Below are 20,136 nucleotides of genomic sequence, written 5' to 3'. Positions count from 1 at the left end.
GACTCAGTTTTCATCCTACATGGTGGTTTCTACCTCATTGGTTGGTACTTAATATATGTTTTGTAAGGTTCTGGCCTCAGATGTCAGTGATAGGAATTTGAAAGCAATGTCTAAGAACGAAGCAAAAGGACTTGGTTACAAATTAGATGTAAGGAATGATATTAAGGTTTTAGCTTGTGATCCTGGAAGAGTGACAGTGCTATGGACAGGAAAAGAAAAGTTGGGAAGATAAACCGATTTGGGGATAGATGGATGAATTTGGTTTGGAATTTATTGAACTTCTCTTGCTAGAAGTATGTCCAAATTAAGCTGTGCAGAATGATCGGCTATGTCGGAATGTATACAGAGTATTGATCTTATTTGTGACTGCTGCCTGCTGTATGTAATTGCAGGAGCATGGACAGGCTGTTACTCATTTCTGGTGCCTGGAACAGGGACTGACCAATAATCGGTGCTTAAGTCATAGGCACTTAATAGTTTTATCAAGACGAGAGGTAAGGCAGCATGTAGCATGTCATGGGAAGGGCTTAGGCTCTGGAAACAGTTCGTCATAGGTCTGAATTTCAGCCTTGTCACCTTCTATGTGTTGTTGTGTTGGTTGGGCAAGTGACCCCTCTGAATCTCAGTGTCCTCATGTGGAAAATGAGGACCTTCCTTGCAGGGCTATGAGAGAATGACTGTGGGCATGAGTCCTGGCATACAGTAGTGGCTTAAGAAAGCATACCTATTTATTCAGCTGTAACTGTTAACATTATTATAAGAAAGATAATGCTTTCACCATTAAACTTCAGACTCTTAGGTTTAGAAAAGATCTCAAAAGTAATCTGTTTTAGTTAACTATTTTGGCTATTTTAATGACATTTATATACATCACCCAGTCCTGCCAATGCATACAGAACTGTGAGAATGAGGGACACACTGCTGGAACATTGGACTCATGGTGTATCCCCGTTCCTGTCATTTCATGCACCAGGTAGTCTCCTGGTAACTTCCACTGCTCTTCATAGTCCCCGCTGTCAGAATCGCCTTATGATGGCACAGGAGTTGATAGACATGTTGGATAACAAATAGTAGAATTGCATAGTACTTTTTGTATTTAGAGTGGTATCTCCTTAAACAGGGTGGAATCATTTTACAGAAGATGAATGAAACTCAATCTCCATAGATATATTTTTTATAATAAGAAATAATGTTAAGTTTAGAGCAGAGTCTATTCTTGATTTTTTTTTTATCTTGTCAGATACCTGAAATCTTTTTGTTCAAATCACACATTAAGATTTTGTAGCCTTTTGGTCCAGAATCCTTTCCCATTTCCTTTTTCTCTCAGTGTAACTCACAAAACTAAGTACATCTTTTGAAATGTTTTCCTGGTTTTGTATGTCTCTCCTGGCTCTGATTCCTTATGAGCTGTTGGGTACCTCTGAAACGTATGTTTTACTTTTTGGTTTGGAGCAGATGTCGTGGCACTAAGACCCAGAAACCGTTTGCTCTGTGTGGCTGGAGCTGGGCAGGCTGTGCTCGCACTGAAGGGAAGGAAGTCATTAGTGCAGACTGAGCTGTGGAGTTGGGTTCTTGCAGGATTTCCTTCCAGCCTTTCCCCACTAAGGTTCTTGGGAATTAAAAAAAAAAATCTAAACACACAAACCAAGTTTTCCTATTTACAGTGTTTAGGGAAGGTAGGCATTTGGGGAAGCAGATCCTTTTCCCAAGTTATCCAAGAAGGAAGAGAAAACAGCGTAAAGAAGCTCTGATTACAGATCTTTGGAATTTTCTTTGCTAAATTTTACAAACGAGAAATACACCCAGAATTTTGGGAATTGCTCCAGGCTGCGCGTGAGGGTTTGATTGCTTGTCTAATCTTTTTTTTTTTTTTTTTTTTTGAAGAGGAGAATTCGCCAAAAGGGGTTTGGATGGCAGAAGCCCGGCTGGGTTTCTGCAGCAGCTCGTGTTCTCAAGCTCTTCTCTGAGGGAGGGTCTCTGCAGCCGGCTGGGAGACCCTCTGCCACAGCTCCTTTTGCTGGTGCTGGCCCGGGTGGAAAATGCCCCCCTTTGGCAGGAGTACGCTGGCTGCTGGGACTTCCTAGCCCAGTGGGAAGTGTGTTTGTGGTTTGGGGATACTTTTCATTGAACTGACGGCGAAAAGACTGGACTCTCCTGGGCTTTTTCCCTTTGCAGTGAATATGGGAAAGAATTAGGGGGTGGGAGGGAGGCAGCATGACTTGCAGTCGCTGCTGCCCTGCGTCTGCCCCCAGCCCCCAGCCAGCATCTTGATGTTCCACATATCGGCTGTACAAATATGATGAAATGGCAGCCCCGGAAGAAGGTAAGTGTCCTGGAGTGGGGACGGGGCCCTGATGCCCTACCCAGGGAAGGGTGACAGGGAGTGGTGGCCCTTGGGTCCCTCCACCCCTTCCATAGTTTGCTGGGCTGGCTGGTTCAAGCAGTTCCGTTCCCTTAGGGACTTGTACCACTCCCTTAGGGACGAGTTACCAAGTCTGGTCTGTGTCCACTGCCCGCTTAAGTTTTTTCTTCTTCGTAAGCCTAGACTGAGTCTCAAGGGTGACAGCTCAGAAACACCCGGTGGCTTTAGAAGCCTTGGAATCAGGGACATGATTAGCTTTGCAGGAGCCTGCCAAGAGCTGCCAGGGTCCAAGGACTTGGTGACGCCCCTTTCTCTGGGGGACATTTGGGACTGCACCCCCGACACATTCCAGAGTCCCTGCAGGTGGGTGTTGTTGTAGCACCTACTTCTCCAAAGGGGTTAATAGGCTCCGAGCCGCTGGCAGCTGCTTCCCCAGGGCCCCGCTGGGGGGCGAGCATCCCCAGCACAAACTGCCCTGCAGCTGGTTCCGGCTATGGAGCCTCTTGCCCGAGAGCCTCGGGCCCAGCCCAGAAGGGCCTTCTGCCTGCGGGCTCCCGGGCGGTCATGTGGGCCCTTGAGTGAGCATGCTACCCATTGTGTACCGGTGTGTGTCTGTGCATGTCAGCCTGCACGGGTGTGTGTGCATCGATCGTGGGGAAGAGGGGGAGGGGGCACTTGCTTTTTGCAAGATTATTTCCTAATATGGCTCCTTTGTTGAGAACTCAAGAAAAAAAAAAATCCAGTGGTTCTATCAAAATAAATTGCTATTGGTCCCAGAAATAACGTTTCTAAATGTGGGACTGGTCCTTACCCCAGGACGTTCAGGGAGAAAGACAGCTTTCTTCAAGTTGTTGGCAGCTGTAGGTTTGGCTAGGGCTCCCTTTTGCTAACTTGTCTGACTGGCGCTAACTGTTAGATGAACCCAGGGGTTCACTGCACAGCAGGACCTCCCTCTCGCCACCCCCCCCCCCCCAATACCTCCGTTGGCTGTGGTTTTTATTGACATTCTTCTGGAGGAAAACATAGCGAACTGAATGTGCTGTGCCCTTCCCCTGCCGTGACCTGTCTCTGTTAGCAGCTGCTTGGTGTTTTACTTGAACTAGCTAAACTGACTCTTTCTTTGTAGCATGATGTGTGATACCATGTTTTACATCAGAGCTTAAATGGAAATCGTGTGAAATGCACGAGAAGATATTGTGCATTTGTTTTACGGAAAGGCTAACAAACCCTGCTTCAGTGTAGCCTGGTGAATTGAAAGGTTTTGTTTGATATCTAATTCATACAATTTTGATCTCTCATACTAAGTCATTTGTACCTTATCCTGAAGTCAGAATCTCATATATTAGTTCTCACCATAGAGCTTCTTTCAGTGAGATAGGTTTCATTTATTTTAGTTAGGAGATCCATGTATCTTCCCCCCAGGTCCCCATTAAAATCTAAGTTAGGTGAGGAAAACCCATAGGAAAAACCATATAATTAAGCATTTTAAACAGATGCCGTGTATTCCTGAAGCCACCCTCCCCATTTCTTCTATATTTGTAAGTTGAATATTTATGAGTACTTTTAAGATGTCTGCAAACTATACATTCATAAATGTCTGTTTTTTCTATTTTACCCAATATGCAGTAACTCATGTGGTTATGTGTGGAAACCCCTCTGGGTACTGGTATTGCTTGAACCATGGAAGTATTATTCTTGGCAGTCAGGTGGCTTTCTGGACTCTGGAAGATTCTGTTTCAAGTGTTAAGATTCACTCTGCAGTATTTACTCACTCTCTGATGCTTAAATTGCTATACCAGAAGGTTGTGTTTCTTCACTGTATTTATAATCCCAAATCATCATGTTATAAGGATCCAGATATAATTCTGCAGAGTTCATAGAAGATTTATAAATAAGCTGAGCCATCAAATACTGTATGACTATTTGGTGGTGGCTTGAGAACAGTTCTTGCTTCTATATTGGAAATGGAAGCTTCCTTGGAAGAGACTCAATATTAAACTTTGGTAGGGCACCAGTAAGTCTTTACAAAGATTAGGTTTATTTTCTCTCTCTTGCAAGAATACTCACATGATCAGATCATTGCCATGGTTTCTGGCTGAGTCTTTTAACACATTTGTAGTGCTACAGTCACATGCCATGTGTTTTACCAAACTGTTTCATAAAAACCATTTACACTACCGATAAGAAGTGAGACTGCATTGATGTGATTTTAACAAAGCTAGGCAGATCATTCACAGAATGCTGCCCTAAGCAACCTCTGTCTGTAGCTGGACATCATGACTAGGACTGGTTGGTGACTTGCTATCATGGTGCCCGGTCTGCCTCTACCAGTGCTGGCTTTTGTTAATTCTGGTCTCACTGTAAGAGAATGACCACAGGTTCTAGGTTTCTTTGTTTCCAACTGAGCCTGCAGCTGGAGTATGTGATTGAAGGGGAGCTCTTCACTCTGCTTTTCTCTGCTTACTTGCTGGGTTAAGCTAAATACTAAAATTCAGGATGTGGGCTCTGGAGGATTCAGTTAGGGTCTGCTACCTTTGCACAAAAAAACCCTCTAAAGCATGATTAGTCATATTCTACCTTTAGGACCAGTGAAGAGCTTAGGACCCGGTCTTCCAGAGAACAGTGGGACTCCTATCCAGAGCCCTGTAATTGCCCTAATGGCAAGATTCTATGCAGTTGTGATTGCATCATGGTAAGAATGGCATTTAATATCATGCAAATAGCAGGTACCATTTTTTAGGTACCTGCTCTATGCTAGGCATCTCTGCTTGATTTATATGCATTCATTTACTTCTTATCTAATGAAGTAGTAGGTGTTATAAATTGCATTTTGCAGATAAGGAAATAGATACAGAGAGGTGACTTAGGCAGAGTCACACTGCATGGCAGCATCATAGCTAAGATTAGACCAGGCCTTATTTACTGCAAGACATGTTTTCTCCACCATTGTACTTGGGAATTTTGATGCCCAGGGCTCTTAATCCAAGAAAGATAAAGCCTGAGAGATGAGATGATCCCAATGTATGAAAGTTAGCCATAGCTTTGCTCCCCCATTTCTAGATACCTGCACCAAGACACTCTGCTTCCCTCCCCTTCTTCTTGAAGACACAATGATTTTTATCTATGTCTGAATTCTTGAGGCATTTGCAATTTATGCCCTTTTAGCCTGAAGGTCTTTTATTGATAGTAACCTTTGTATCTCTTTACGTAGTAACTTTCTCTCTTTATACATCCTGCCTCTCAATTGTACTTCAAGCTCCTTGAGTACAGGAACTGTATCTTACACTTATTTTTTGGTGCCAAAGGTAATATAGTTGCTCAAGTATTTATTTGATGTAAAAGTATATAAGAACTATTACTTTGTAAAACTTGTATTTTTAGACTTTATCCTAAGAGGTGGTATAAACTTGAAATATAAAAAGGTTCAAAAGACTTTAGTTGATTCATAGATATTAGACTATGGCGGATTATTAAAGAAACCAAAATATTTGAGCACTCACTTCTAATCCTTGGTAGACAACGCCAGGGAGGGAGGGGACAGGTACACTCTCCACAGAACCCCCGAGGGAGTCCTTGTTAAGACACACCACCAGGCTCCATGGACCAGGCTCCTGATCTGTGTCAGGATCCTTTTATTAATACAACCTTGTTGGCCTGGCAAAATATACTTTCCCCCGCCTTTACAGTAAGAGGCTATCATTGCAGCACACTCTTTTTTATCTTGTATTTGCAGAAATGATATTAATTAAAGTGTTCCTCTCATAGGGACATGTTTGTTTACAATTCTGAAGTGATTGATTTCTGCTCTTTAAAATCCAAGGATTAGTATCAGATAACACTGTGTAAGTAAGACTGCAGTCAAAATCTTCAGGAAAGCTACTGCTGATTGGATTTTTTTTATTGCTTATCTAATGTATTTTACTGTTCACACATAATAAAAGATCATTAATAGGAATTTGTCACATAAGCTACATTAATAATGTCATTTTAGAATCATATGATGTATTTATCTTGTTATACTTGTCACATTAATATAATGTGAATCTGGCTTCTTAAATGACTTCTCTGATGGACCTTCATTAAGAAAGCTTGTTTGGAAGCTGACATGTAAGGATTTTGTCTTATAAATTTATGTTCTGGAATAGCTTATTTCTTTTGCAAAAGAGTGCATTTCAAATCCCTTTACTTTCTCAGTGATAAAGTATTTTCTTTCTGGATTAGGAAGCTGAAGTCTCAAATTTTGGTGTAGCTATACTAAATTGCTTAGTTACCTGCCTGAATGCTGTGCTGGTTGTTATTATTAAATTATTCACCCTGAGTCACAGTTTGCAAAAATAATCAAGCATTGTGGACAAAGTAGTTTTAAAGAGAAGTCTTAGAAATTCCATGCTAAAGGTCTCTCTGCAAATACGTTCTATGTACCGTTCCCAGATCAGTGCAATCAGAAACCCAGGTTTCGGTTGACAGTTCCCGTGACTTGCGTGCCTGGGCATGTCATTTCATCTTTCACTCCCGCTCCCCACTGTTACAGTTTAGCTCCCCACTGTTACAGTTTAGCTCCTGATTATCACTCGCTGGATCTTTTGCAAATGGCATCTGAATGATTTTCCATTTTTCTGTCTCTTCTTTAGTTTGTTTTTTCCTCATTCTTTTCAGAGTACCATATTTTTCAGACCATAAGATGCACCTAGGTTTTAGAGGAGGAAATAGAAAAAAAAATTTTGAAGCAAAAAATGTAAAATATTTAATAACATAATATTTCACCAATGTAAATGTAAACAGAACTGAACAGCAGCATTAACAACCATTATTTCTCCCAAATTTTGGGGGGGGGGGAAGTATATCTTATAGTCTGAAAAATATGGTAATTGGTACACACACAGACACACACACACACACACACACAATACACACACACACCCCTGCTCCTGTGGTTCATCTTCCTAAAGTCCTGCCATGTCTCTCCCAGGGCTAGTAGAGGTCTCCAAACTGGGGCAAGCCCACCTTGGCCTAGAGGGTGTGCAGGAAGATAACTGGGTTATAGGGGAAATATGAGAAATTCTGTTTTTTAAAATGTATTTTTAAATAGAAAAAAAATAAGCTTTAGTAATCTTTTAAGATTAGCTCGACACTTGTGCCCTTATGTTTTCAGATGCCACAAGGGGTTCTTAATGGGGCCCACTCAGTGTTTATGTCAGTCATTTATTTACCTACATTGTACTGTGAATTACTGTAGTTTCCATAATAAAAATTCTTGCCTTAAGTGATTAATTTTGTTAACAAGAAGAAGAAATCAAGAGTGTAGTGTAAGTTCTGTAGTAACAAAGAGGATGATGATCTCTGAAGCTAGACTGCCTGGGTTTGAATTCCAACTCTGTCTCTTAGTAGCTCTGTAGCCAAGTTACTTAAACCTCCCTGTACTTCAGCTGTCTTATCTATTTAATGTGAATGGCACCTAGCTCTTAATATGACTTTGAGGATATAAGTAAAATGCGGACAAGGAGTGCCCGGCATGTAAGTGTGCTTACTGCGTTTTTCCTGTTAGTATGATTGTCCCCTGCAATCTAGTTGGATATGGTTTACCATGCTTCTTTACACTTGCGTGTACTCCTTCCTTTGCCTAGAATGCCTTCCTCCTACTCTATTTAACTTGTCTGTCTTTTGCCACTGGTTATGCCTTAACCACTTCTCTGTATGAATTCATCTATAATTGCTGGGCATAGTTGGCTATAGCCTCCTTCAACCATATTTGTATGGGACGCACTCATAGCCCTGTCCTGCAACTGTTAGTGTGTATGTCTGTTTCTACTGTTGTAAGGTTTTGAGGAACAGGCACAGAGCGGGAACTCAATGAGTGAATCTTTGAAAAAATGTAATACACTAATGGCATAAATTACATTTAATGAAAAATGTAATGCAATTATGGATAATGATGTTCAACCAGTTGGCAAAATTCTCATACTTGTCCATTATTGGAAATGCCTAACTTGCAAGTTTATCTCTATTTATTTTTCACCCTCTCAGAACACCATACTCACTATGAGTACGGGCAATTTATTAAAAGGATAATATTAACTAAGCACCTATTAAAAATAAAGTCACAGTTATGTGGTAGTAGTCATCATTTATGTACTAAATGCAACCAAATTGTACACTTCAAGTGGTTAATTTTATATGAATTTCACCTCTATTGAAAAGAAAAAATTATAGTTATTTTTGATGTTTCTCACAATTGATCATAAGACATCAGTGCAGCGACACCATGGTTGTAAAACACTGGAAAAAATCTTTATTCTCTTCAGCCCTAAATATTTTTGATTTTGTAGAATTGGTGGGGAATGGTCATCTACAGAAAACTATTTCCAGGAACGTTTGGGAAGCTGGGAATTGTTGACAGATTTGATAAGAAGTGAAGGAAGTCAGAGATGAGGAAACTTGATTTGATACCTTTACTGTTCAGGAGCTAGTCAATAAGTAGTGCCAGTGTGAGAGGCTACAGAGTTTAATTAGCCCAACTTCAAGAGAGGGAGCCAGCAGCCACCTTCATTTTGCTAGTCAGTCATGGTGGTGACACGCTGTGGAAAACACAGTGGAAGCAAGAGAAAACCTGAAATCCCTGTCAGCTTTAGCTTCCACAGTAAATTCATTGTATCATTAATAATAAAAATGTTGTGTCTCAACTTTAAGACTTTGCTTTTATTGATGTGCTAAAACTGTGTAGTTTTATTGAAAGCTATAAAAATTATATCATTTAACTGACATTTTCAGGTTTACATGAGCTTTTGTCCTGAGCTTTCTTCTAAGAGGAGTATTCTCATATAATGGAGCCCTTTAATTATGAACACTGTTATTTAACCTGTTAGTCTTCTTTATAATTTTGAGTATTCTGTTTTTTTTAGCATATACCTTTTGTGTAATAAACTTAGCATTTCCAGAAAAGTTGCCTGAAGTAAGTTGGATGGCAATTGTCAAAGCTGCACATGAGGCTTTTGATGATGGTAGATGTCTCTCAGTTTGGACTGTGGAAGGACTGCAATTTCTCTTGCTTGTTTCTGGTCATGTAAGCCAATGTCCATTCATGGATGCACCCATGTTTCCAGCATTATTTAATTTGTGAGAGGTAGTATTTTAAATTTTCATCATGTTGGAGGACTGAGACTTGTAGAGGCAGAGATTTTGAGGCAGTTCTGAGTTAGAGAGTAGTTAACATTTGGAATAGGATCAAAGTAGAGTTGGGAGACCAGGAGGCTATTGTGTGAACACATTGTGTTTGGATATGTATTCTCCCAAACATGCTGTGTACCCAGACTTGAACCTAGACATGTGGTAGTGGAGAGCAGGGAAGGAAGAAACCCACGAGGAAGTGCTGTTGCCCAACCTGGAATAACTTTGTTATACTCTTTATTGGCATAAAAACACTTGCTAGATTACAAATAGTTTTTTTTTTAAATGGATAAATGGCTCCTTATTTTGACTTATCCATTGTAGGTGTTCCTTGTTTTAAGGAAAATAGAAGTACAATATTTTGAATCTGAGAACAGATTGAATTTCACCTGTTTTATATAACTTAAAAATCTTGAATGTCCATTATTTATTTGGATCACTAGTTCATTGCTCTAATAATTAATTATTAAGCATGTTAGACATATTTTATACTTTTAATATTTGTAAATGAATATAACAGGGATCCATATACACATTTTCAGGATCATGCTACACTGTGGTATCTGTGAAAACCTATGTGCTTAAACCCAGATCTGTCGGATATTTTTGGAGCTGTGTTTGTGGAGTTGAGACTCCCAGACATAAATGAGATTGCTCTGGTTTTGGGGAGTAGAAAGAGAATGTAATGGTGAGTGGTGGTGAACCCATGATCATTTGGTGGGCTTTAGACCTTTATGACTTAATAATTAGATTTTTTCCAAGGGAGGGTGGGCTGGAGAAATAAAAGATAAAATGCAAACTATTTAATTTTGTTGTTAAGAATTTTGGTAAAGAAATTAAGTTGAATCATGTGGATTGCTGATGTATGGCCATCTTTTACCAACAAAAATAGAAATTTACTATGATTCAATTAATTTTGGGGGGTTGGGAAGGGTGGTGGTAAATATTGAAATTATCATAAGACTATAATATATTTGAGAAATTAATTATGAATTTTAATATTCCATAGTCACCATGGTTTCCATGGAAAGTTGCTACACTAATATTTAATTTACCTGTGGTATTCTTGTGAATTTCCTGTTAACTCAAATTTAATTCAACTGCCAGTCCTTGTTAAATTTCAACCATTTTTATGTGAAATTTTCTAAAATATATTACACATTTTTTGCCTTCTTATGCAGAAGGTACTAAGTATGATTTAAACTTCTTCTGATTACTCAGGATTATTATCACAAACATGAAATTATTCTACTTTGCTATAATACATCAACATTATAGGAGATTTTAAAGAATATAGAATTATTCCTATTTTAAATGACCTCAGATTGTCCTTTTGTTCCTTTTAAAATACTTTCATGCCTTCTTTGTACAGTTTTTATCTTTCTTTACATGTTGCCCAAAGGAATCCTGCCGTCATGTGCCTTCCTCTTTCAATTCTGTTTTATATTTCTTTCCTCTCCGTGGTGGGCAAGAGATGCCACTGAACTGAGCCTTAGCTGTGACTGAGGTGAAAAAGCAAGTAGACACTGAATGAGGGTTTCTGTTAAGAATGTATGAATTTTACAGTGTGAGTTGTGGCTTTTCATTTTGACTGCTTAGAGATTAAAAAAAAAAACAAACCTTCACTTTCTGATTTGAGACTGGGTTTTATATAGTTGAGATGGTTAAATAAATTACTTTTTAAATAAGTGAGCTATTTATTACACTATTGATTCTTGGGGATACATGGTCACAGAGACTGAATGAGTTGTTAAATAACTACTGTACTTTTCTATTTTCTGACAATACTTTGATGTATTTGGCCTGGCATTTTTTAATTTATAACTTCTTTAAATATATACAAGCAATAAAATGCTATGGTGGAAGGAATTAGTATCAGTAGTTTATGTGAAATGTAGAAATGTATATTCTAGGGAATATATGTGATTGCCTTTCAGAAGAAACAACCAAGGAATATGGGATTTATTTAAATATTAATCAGTTACATATTAATTAACCCACACATTTTTTTGTGGTACAAATATTCTTTATTTTAAACAGTTCTTTTTATTTTAGCCTAGACTTTTGTTAGACAGTCTTTATGATACTGAGATTAAAACATTTTTAGAAATGAAAGGAAATTTAAGGAGCATTTAATTTTACAGATTAGAAAGCAGAGTGCCAGTAGGGTAAAGTGACTCCTTCAGAAGAAGCACATAGCTCTTCAGAGGCTGGCCCTAGACCTAAATACTTGAAGGAGAGAGTCATTTCCATTGTGCTGTAGGGCTTCTACTTCTTCTCTAGGAGTTCAGACTCCAGGATTGGGCTTATGCATGTGTGCGTGTGTGCATGTGTGCGTGTGTGTGTGGAAGTATATATAAGAGACAGTTATATGATACACTTTGAAGGCACAAGACATCTATTTGCTTTCAGACACATCTTCAGGGACTTATTTTCCTAAAATCCCTGTGTGCTTTGCTCTTTGTTAGCTTTGTTGGTCTGTCTCCCAGCAAGACATTCAAAAATGTCTTAAAACCTCTTGAAGTAGTTGGTAGGGAGGGGTCACAGTCACTGAGAGTAGGGAAGAAGCATCATTAAGGGGGTCTGTGTTTTGGGGGGACAGGAGAAAAAGATAGTTGAGAGTGGAAATCGAGAGATATTGACGACAAACTTCACATATGTCATAATTTCAAGGGAGGACTACCTCTAGGTCAAAGTAAGTGATGCAAATGGACCAAGAGTAAAAGGGAAAATGAATGAGTACTATTAATAAAGATGGTATAGCTTTACTTATGAAAAGTAAACAGGTTATATAGGTTAACACAAATGTGAAACAGACCTCATTGATAAGTAGATCATCGGAATGTACTTATCACTGTTCTAATTGTTTGTGATTAAAATTTCTCAAGAAATTTTAATGAACCATTTAAATGTTATCTTATTCATAGTGGTAATGAAATAAACTATTTAGAACTGGGATTCCCAGCCTCCCTTCTCCCTGTCTGAGGACCTCTGTTGCATTCCTGCCTGAGCTCTGCCTCCTGGTCCCCCGATCCCCACTGCCCTGCCCTGTCAGCCCCAGCCAGGGAAATATTGTCTTCCATGAAACCAATCCCTGGTGGCAAAAAGGTAGGGGACTGCTGATTTAAAAGAATTGGCTATTATGGAACCAGGATTTCCAGTAAACCATTATAGGTATGGGTAAATTATCTGTGATGATTTGAACAAAACTCTCTGACTTTACTTTTTAAAGTGGATTCATAACATACTGTTGTACTGCATCATACTGTATTAAGAATGAATGAGAATGTAAAATACCTAAAGCTAATTTTAAAATTATTATGAATCTATAGAACATACTGATATTTATAAGTTGACTAAAATAGGATAAACTGTGGAGTAGATTTATTTATATTTTTGTTTAAAATTAATATGTAAAAATTCTAACTTTAAGAGATATCAGTTAGCCCTGGCTGGCGTAGCTCAGTGGATTGAGCGCGGGCTGGGAACCAAAGTGTCCCAGGTTCGATTCCCAGCCAGGGTACATTCCTGGGTTGCAGGCCAGAACCCCCAGCAACCGCACATTGATTTCTCTCTCTCTTTCTCTCTCTCTCTCTCTCTCTCTCTCTCCCTCCCTTCCCTCTCTAAAAATAAATAAATAAAATCTTTTAAAAAAAGAGAGATATCAGTTAAAGGAAGGATCTTAATTTATAGGTTCTTGACTATGTAAAATTACATATGCAAATATAATGAACATTTATACTGCCCAAATAAACCAGGGAAAATAAATAGGTACAGAGGTTATAATATCTCCATGATAAGTTTTAAACACTAAATAAAATGTACAAATTTTGGTTAAATAAAACCAGATATTTGTTGAGAGCTTAAAATATACATGATTTCTTAATGGGCCCTGTAGTTATTTTAAAGGCTGTTTCAATGATATACTTCTAAAGGGAATAATTTGATTTTATTCACTTTTTCTTTTTTTAATATATTTTATTGATTATGCTATTACAGTTGTCCTATTTTCCCCCCTTTATTCCCCTTCACCCCGCACACCCCCTCCTACCCATATTCCCTTACTTTAGTTCATGTCCATGGGTTATACATATAAGTTCTTTGGTTTCTTCATTTCCTATGCTATTCTTAACCTTCCCCTGTCTATTTTCTACCTACCACTTAAAGGGAATAATTTTAAAAATCAAATTTCTTTTAAATGATTATATTATTAAACACTTATTTATTAGAGATACAAGTATTTATAAACTACATTTCCTTTGGAAGGGAGGGAAAGACAGGTTGACAAACACCTGAAATGTGAGGTGGCACATGTTAAGTATTACTAGAGAGAGTGACTAAAAGGAGAGGTCACAGCTGAGTTGGTGGAAGAAGAAGAGTTCTGAGTTTGGGATAAGAATTAGTAGACCATGGACTTCTGGCCAAGATGGAGGTGTAGGTAGATACAGTGTGCCTCCTCACACAACCAAAAGAAGGACAACAACAAATTTAAAAACAAAAAATAACCAGAACTGCCAGAAAATTGAACTGTATGGAAGTCTGACAACCAAGTAGTTAAAGAAGAAACATTCTTCCAGACTGGTAGGAGCGACAGAGACTGGCAGCTAGGGCAGAGAGGACAAGTGGCAAGGCAGCAGCTGGAACACCAGGTGGGCAAGGCAGCAAGCAGCTGGCAGAGCAGGTAGTCCCACATTTGCGTGTGAATAAACTGGGAGGAACAACTGGAGAGCGAGGCAGACCTATCAACCCAGGGTTACAGTGCAGGAAAATAAAGCCTCAAAACCTGTCTGGAAAATTCCTATGGGGGTTGTGACAGCAGAAGAGAACCCCAGCCTCATAGGAGAGGTTGTTGGAGAGACCCACAGGGTTTTAGAATGTACATAAACCAACCCATCCAGGAATCAGCACCAGAAAGGTCCAATTTGCTTGTGGGTAGGGGGGAAAGTGACTGAAAGCTGGCCAAGAGCCTAGCAAGTGGCATTGTTCCCTATCAGACCCCTCCCCCACATACAGCACCACAACTCAGTAATGTGGGTTGCCCCACCCTGGTGAATACCTAAGGCTCCACCCCTTACTACTTAACAGGTATGCCTAGACAAAGAAATATAGCCCAAATGAATAAATAGATCAACGCTCTAAAAATAGAACTAAGCAATGAAGAGATAGCCAACCTATCAGATGCAAAATTCAGAACACTGGTAATCAGGATACTCACAGAAATGGTTGAATATGGTCGCAAATTACAGGAAAAAGTGAAGGCTATGCAAAGTGAAATAAATAAAAATATACATGGAGCCAACAGTGAAAGGAAGGAAACCAGGACTCAAATCAGTGATCTGGAGCAGAAGGAAGAAATAACCATTCAACCAGCACAGAATGAAGAAACAAGAATTCAAAAAAATGAAGAGAGGCTTAGGAACTGCCAGGACAACTTTAAACATTCCAACATTAGAATCATAAGTGTGCCAGAAGGAGAAGAGGAGGAGCAAGAAATGGAAAACTTATTTGAAAAAATAATGAAGGAGAACTTCCCCAATCTGGCAAAGGAAATAGACTTCCAAGAAGTCCAGGAAGCTCAGAGTCCCAAGGAGTTTGGATCCAAGGAAGCACACACCATGGCACATCATAATTACATCACTCAAAATTAAAATAAGGAGAGAATCTTAACAACAACAAAGAAAAGGAGACAGTTACCTCTACAAAGGAGTTTCCATAAGACTATCAACTGATTTCTCAAAAGAAACCTTTTAGGCAGGAAGGGGCTAGAAAGAAGTATTCAAAGTCATGAAAGGCAAGGACCTACATCCAAGATGACTCTATCCAGCAAAGCTATCATTTAGAATGGAAGGGCAGCTAAAGTGCTTTCCAGGTAAGGCCAAGTTAAAGAAGTTCATCATCACTAAGCCCTTATTATATGAAATGTTAAAGGGATTTTTCTAAGAAAAAGAAGATGTTAAAAAATATGAACGGTAAAATGACAACAAACTCACAACTATCAACAATGAACCTAAAAACAAAAACAAACTAAGCAAACAACTAGAACAGGAACAGAATCACAGAAATAAAGATTACATGGAGGGTTATCAGTGCAGAGGGAGAGTGGGAAGAGAGAGTGGGGAAAATGAGGGAAAAGGTACACAGAATAAGAACATAAATGGTAGGTACAAAATAGACAGGGGGAGATTAAGAATAGTGTGGGAAATGGAGAAGCCAAAGTTCATGATGTACATGAACTAAAGTGGGGAGGGAATGCTGGAGCAAGGTGGGAGGGTGCAGGATGGAGGGGAATAAAGGGAAAAAAATGGGGCAACTGTATGAGCATAGTCAATAAAATATACTTAAAAAAAAAAGAATTAGTAGACCAAAAGACTGCATGGTGGAGTGGCATTTCAACTAGACTTGGTGGGCTCATTTTTACCAGACAGAAACAGGGAGGCCATTCCAGGCAGTGGGAATAATACAGGGAAAGGCAAGCTCTGAGCATGTTTTTATAACATGGTAAGGAATCCCAATTTGGCTGGAGAATAGACTTCAAATGCCAGCTGAAATCCAGATGGTAATTGGCCCCAAAGATGGTGAAATTAGAGTTTCACATGCTTATTCTCCTCCTAATGCTTGGTGAGTAACTGTTTTTTCTCACACTTTCTTATTAAAGGGAAATGAAAAACTGAGTAGGTTCCAAATGATGGGATTTTATTTGGCTCTGCAAGGATTTTTATAAATACCAAAGCAGCTGTTTACATGTTTTTCATGATTGCCCTATGCCTATCAAAAGGAATCTCCTCATTGTTTCGGGCATAAGTCTACATTTGATTCAAGTTTAATCAACTTGAATGTTTGCCATTCTCATTTGTTTGTACTCCTTTGGGTAGGATTGGTTACCTGATGATAAAAATATCATAAATTTGGAATTCCAAACACTTCCAAATTCAGAATGTCATCTCTTTACTACACATACTATGTAGGACTGTTAAACAATCAGTTTGAGGTCTGTAGCACAATTCACAAAGCAAGGATATCTCCTGTATTTCCAAATAAAGTATTTGAAGAGAATGATCTTTGCAGAATGTGCTATAGTGGTAACTTTAGAGAGTACAAGATAATTACTTGTAATTATGGCAATTTCTGTAAGGGAAATCATCTTAATTTGTTCCTACTAAGAAATAGAATTGCTCTACTCATAGCATTTGAATCTTTTTAGGAGATTAATGCTGTGTGCCTTCATTACTTTGAATGGACATTACAGCTTTTCACTACATCTGAAATTACCCCTTTAATTCAAGCTTCTGTTTGAATTTCTGTTAAATGCAGTCTTCATTTTTAAAAAATGATATTCCAGAGCCCTCGTTGAAGAGGACTTACATGTCCATGCTAAGCAAATTGTAAAAGAATAGTACATCTCTACTAGGAGAATGAATTTCCAAAGAAGTCACAGTCTGGATGGTGAAAAGAGCCTTTCACTCATACTTGGAGCAGTCCCCTGTCGTGCTATTCCCTGAAGATTTTAAATTTAGATGGCCTTAAGGCTGATGGGTAATTGCTATGGCTTAAAAGGAATGCTCTGTCTCTGGGCATTTTTATGAAGACAGAATTCTGACTACTTCTTTATTTTTAAGTATTTAATTATACCATTTGGGAAAGGTAACTTGTATGTAGTAAAGACAGAAAATTGGAAGGGGAAAATGGGTTTACACCAGACTGTAATTAATTGGAAAGAATATTGAACAAGAAATGATGGACATATATTTACATAGGTGACAAAGGTGATAAAATGGGAAATTCACTCATTGTTAGGCTGTGATTGTCCCCCAAAATAAATGATTTCAGTCTTCAGAGCTGCTGGGGTGACTTAAAAAATTCTGTTTTTCAATTAGCACCTTCACATTACAGAGGAATTTCTTTCGGCTTCAGTGAGTTGAGGCTGGTGCTGTGGTGCTAAAATTTCTGTCTCCCCTGATGCCAGCCACAATATTCAGCAGCAATCAGAAACCATACTTGAGAACCGCAGCTTTTAGGCAGATCAGACAGAGCTAGTGAGATGCAAAAGCCACCAGTGACTCGAGGGTTCTTTGGTTCTGAAGTATCCTGCCCCTTCTACTACGGCCTGAACTTGCAGTCGAACTTGGATTAATTGACAGAATGATTATTTCAATATATATTTATTGAGGGTCTATTATGTGTCAGGTGCTGGCTATTTATATCACAATAAGGAGGAAAAATGAGTAATGCTTAATGGTGACTATTTAAAAATTTGGAGTAGTTCAGGTTTTCCTTATGAATGTTTACTAAGTAAGTTAGTAATTACTGAATTTGAGAGAACCAACTAATATACTAACTACAGGCGCTCTAATACTTTATGAAGTGTTAGACCTTGGGGGTGCAGATTGAGATATAATATGATCCACATTCTCAGAGAGCTTACAGTCTAGACAGGAAGTCAGATGAGAAAATAATTTTTTCAATACAATATGATAACAATGGTACCACGTCCAGGGTGCTAGGGGAGCACTGAAAAGCAAGAGAAAGGAGGAGGAGGAGGTGCGGTGAGCTAACCATGGAACTATGTGTAGAAGTTGTCTAGGTTAATAACCACCATGTATTTCTATAGAACAGACTTTCTCACAGCTTAATCCCTTCATTTTTATTACAGTGATTTTGAAAAGTAAATAATTTAAAATAATCTTGAAAGGATTTACCATTATAATTTCATTTATCATTTCCATGTTTATCGTATTATTGTTCATAGCTTGATTTCCTCTGAAATACTTTTGGAAGATAAACATGCATTTCTTACATAATCTCCTCTAATTAGATTAGTTTTCACAATTGGATTCTTAGTAAAACAGGTGCTACCTCTAGCCCTTTTTAATGTTTATTTTTTTGCCTTATGGTGTAGTGTACTTTAAAATATGTTAATATATAGACCTTTGTAATATATCAATACTAATTTTATCTTAGTTTATTTTAAATTTAGGAAATCAGTTCTTAAAAATGCACTAGAGTCACTGAGGAAAAAATCTATAGTTAATTACAGTTAGAAGTGTACACATTGCTTCTTTTGGAGATTCATTAGCATATTGTGAGTGTTCTCAGAAGTTCAAGAATTAAAAAAGAAAGGGGAGGGGAAGAGAGACTTTACCTTTATTTAACCAAGTATTTCCCAAATATTACCTTTTTAAAAACAATATGGGTGGGTGGGCTGGAATGGGAGTAAATGGGAGAAAACTGTACTTGAACAATGATTAAAATAAAATAAAAAAAATGAAAATATATTTGGGGAATTGCTTTCTTAATGTGTCTTTGTTTTTGGATTAGATATAAGAATTCATACACATAGTATGGAAATACTCTTTTCTTTTTTTAATTTTTTTTAGAAATTTACTTGTTTTATTAATTATTTTTTAATCCTCACTGAGGATATGCTTTTTTTTTAAAGATTTTTTATTTACTTATTTTTAGAGAGGGAAGGGAGTGAGATAGAGAGAGAGAGAGAAACATCAATGTGTGGTTGCTGGGGGTTATGGCCTGCAACCCAGGCATGTACCCTGGCTGGGAATCGAACCTGGGACACTTTGGTTCCCAGCCTGCGCTCAATCCACTGAGCTACGCCAGCCAGGGCTTGGAAATACTCTTTTCTTATGGCTGAATTTAATTACAAAGAAATAATAGAAGAAAGAGGCAAGAGGAAAATAAAATGAGAACTATAGGAATAGAGTGCAGTGTGAGAAAAATTTTGGTAGCAGCAGTAAAAGGTAAAAAGGAAACTTATCTTGTAAAATTTATAAAATGTTATTAAAATGTGACATAGTGAAATCCATTTTCAGGTTCCTGGATTTAGTATTTCTCCAGAGATATGAAAATATTGCTAAGTACTTTTCTCACATTTAATTTTTTTACAGTGCTTAAAACCTTTCCCTACTGTTTTTCCTGAAAAATATTATGAGGGTTTTACTTTATTATTAAAGGACTAAATTTTTAACAGTGTAAAGTTAGATAAGAGGGCGTAGTTCCCTTCAAGAGTTTCACAATGGGGAAAACATTTTCTCTTCCTGACTTGTTAAGGGCAGATAAGTTTAAGGTGGCATAAAAGGAGTCGCTAAGTGCGACGCTGCTCGAGGTCTGGTGAACTCCAGCAGAATGTCTTTGTCTTCAATGAAGGTACGGATTGTTCAGTTATTTAGTTACTTTTTTGTTTTTTGATGGAGTGCTGTTATTCTTTTGGACCTCTATTGGGATAAAAAGCCATTTCTGAACTTGATTAGAGGGAGGTCAGGGAGGGCCTTTGATTCTGTTCTTCCTAGCCTTGCCATATAACTTAGATAAGAACAGGAGTTGAGTGGGAGGAGCACATGCTTAAGTCTTGCCAAAATATTCCAATGAACTCTTGCAGGGTGCGCCATCAGGTAATCACTGTACACCAAAGCAGCCTTAGGAAAGAAACTTGGGAAATTGTAAAGATCTTTTGGGGTTACAATGTAGCTATATTTGGAATTAGAATGGCCTGATAAAACTCTAGCTAACTATATGAAGATAGATTGAGAAACCATGTAAGTCAGACTTTTTATTAAATTAAATTAACTCATAATATTCTCTGCTTAGTTTTTTTTAAA

General features: G+C 38.2%; 1 protein-coding gene across 3 annotated transcripts in view; it reads left to right on the top strand.

Annotated features, from left to right (window-relative positions):
* Positions 1 to 20,136, top strand: part of TTC28 (tetratricopeptide repeat domain 28) — a 558,547-nt gene that overhangs the window by 158,796 nt on the left and 379,615 nt on the right. The window contains exon 1 of one of the 3 annotated variants that reach the window (XM_036014253.1): positions 654 to 2,323. The exons of the other annotated variants lie outside the window; for them this stretch is intronic. Coding sequence (XP_035870146.1) covers positions 2,297 to 2,323 — 27 coding nt within the window. The 5' untranslated portion in view covers positions 654 to 2,296. Of the gene's footprint in view, positions 1 to 653; positions 2,324 to 20,136 lie in introns of those variants that run through there. 3 annotated transcript variants of the gene reach the window in all.

Source organism: Phyllostomus discolor, chromosome 13 (assembly GCF_004126475.2).
Source record: "Phyllostomus discolor isolate MPI-MPIP mPhyDis1 chromosome 13, mPhyDis1.pri.v3, whole genome shotgun sequence".
Classification (NCBI taxonomy): domain Eukaryota; kingdom Metazoa; phylum Chordata; class Mammalia; order Chiroptera; family Phyllostomidae; genus Phyllostomus; species Phyllostomus discolor.
Note: the sequence above shows the minus strand (reverse complement) of the source record. Positions and strands in the feature narration are given on the sequence as shown.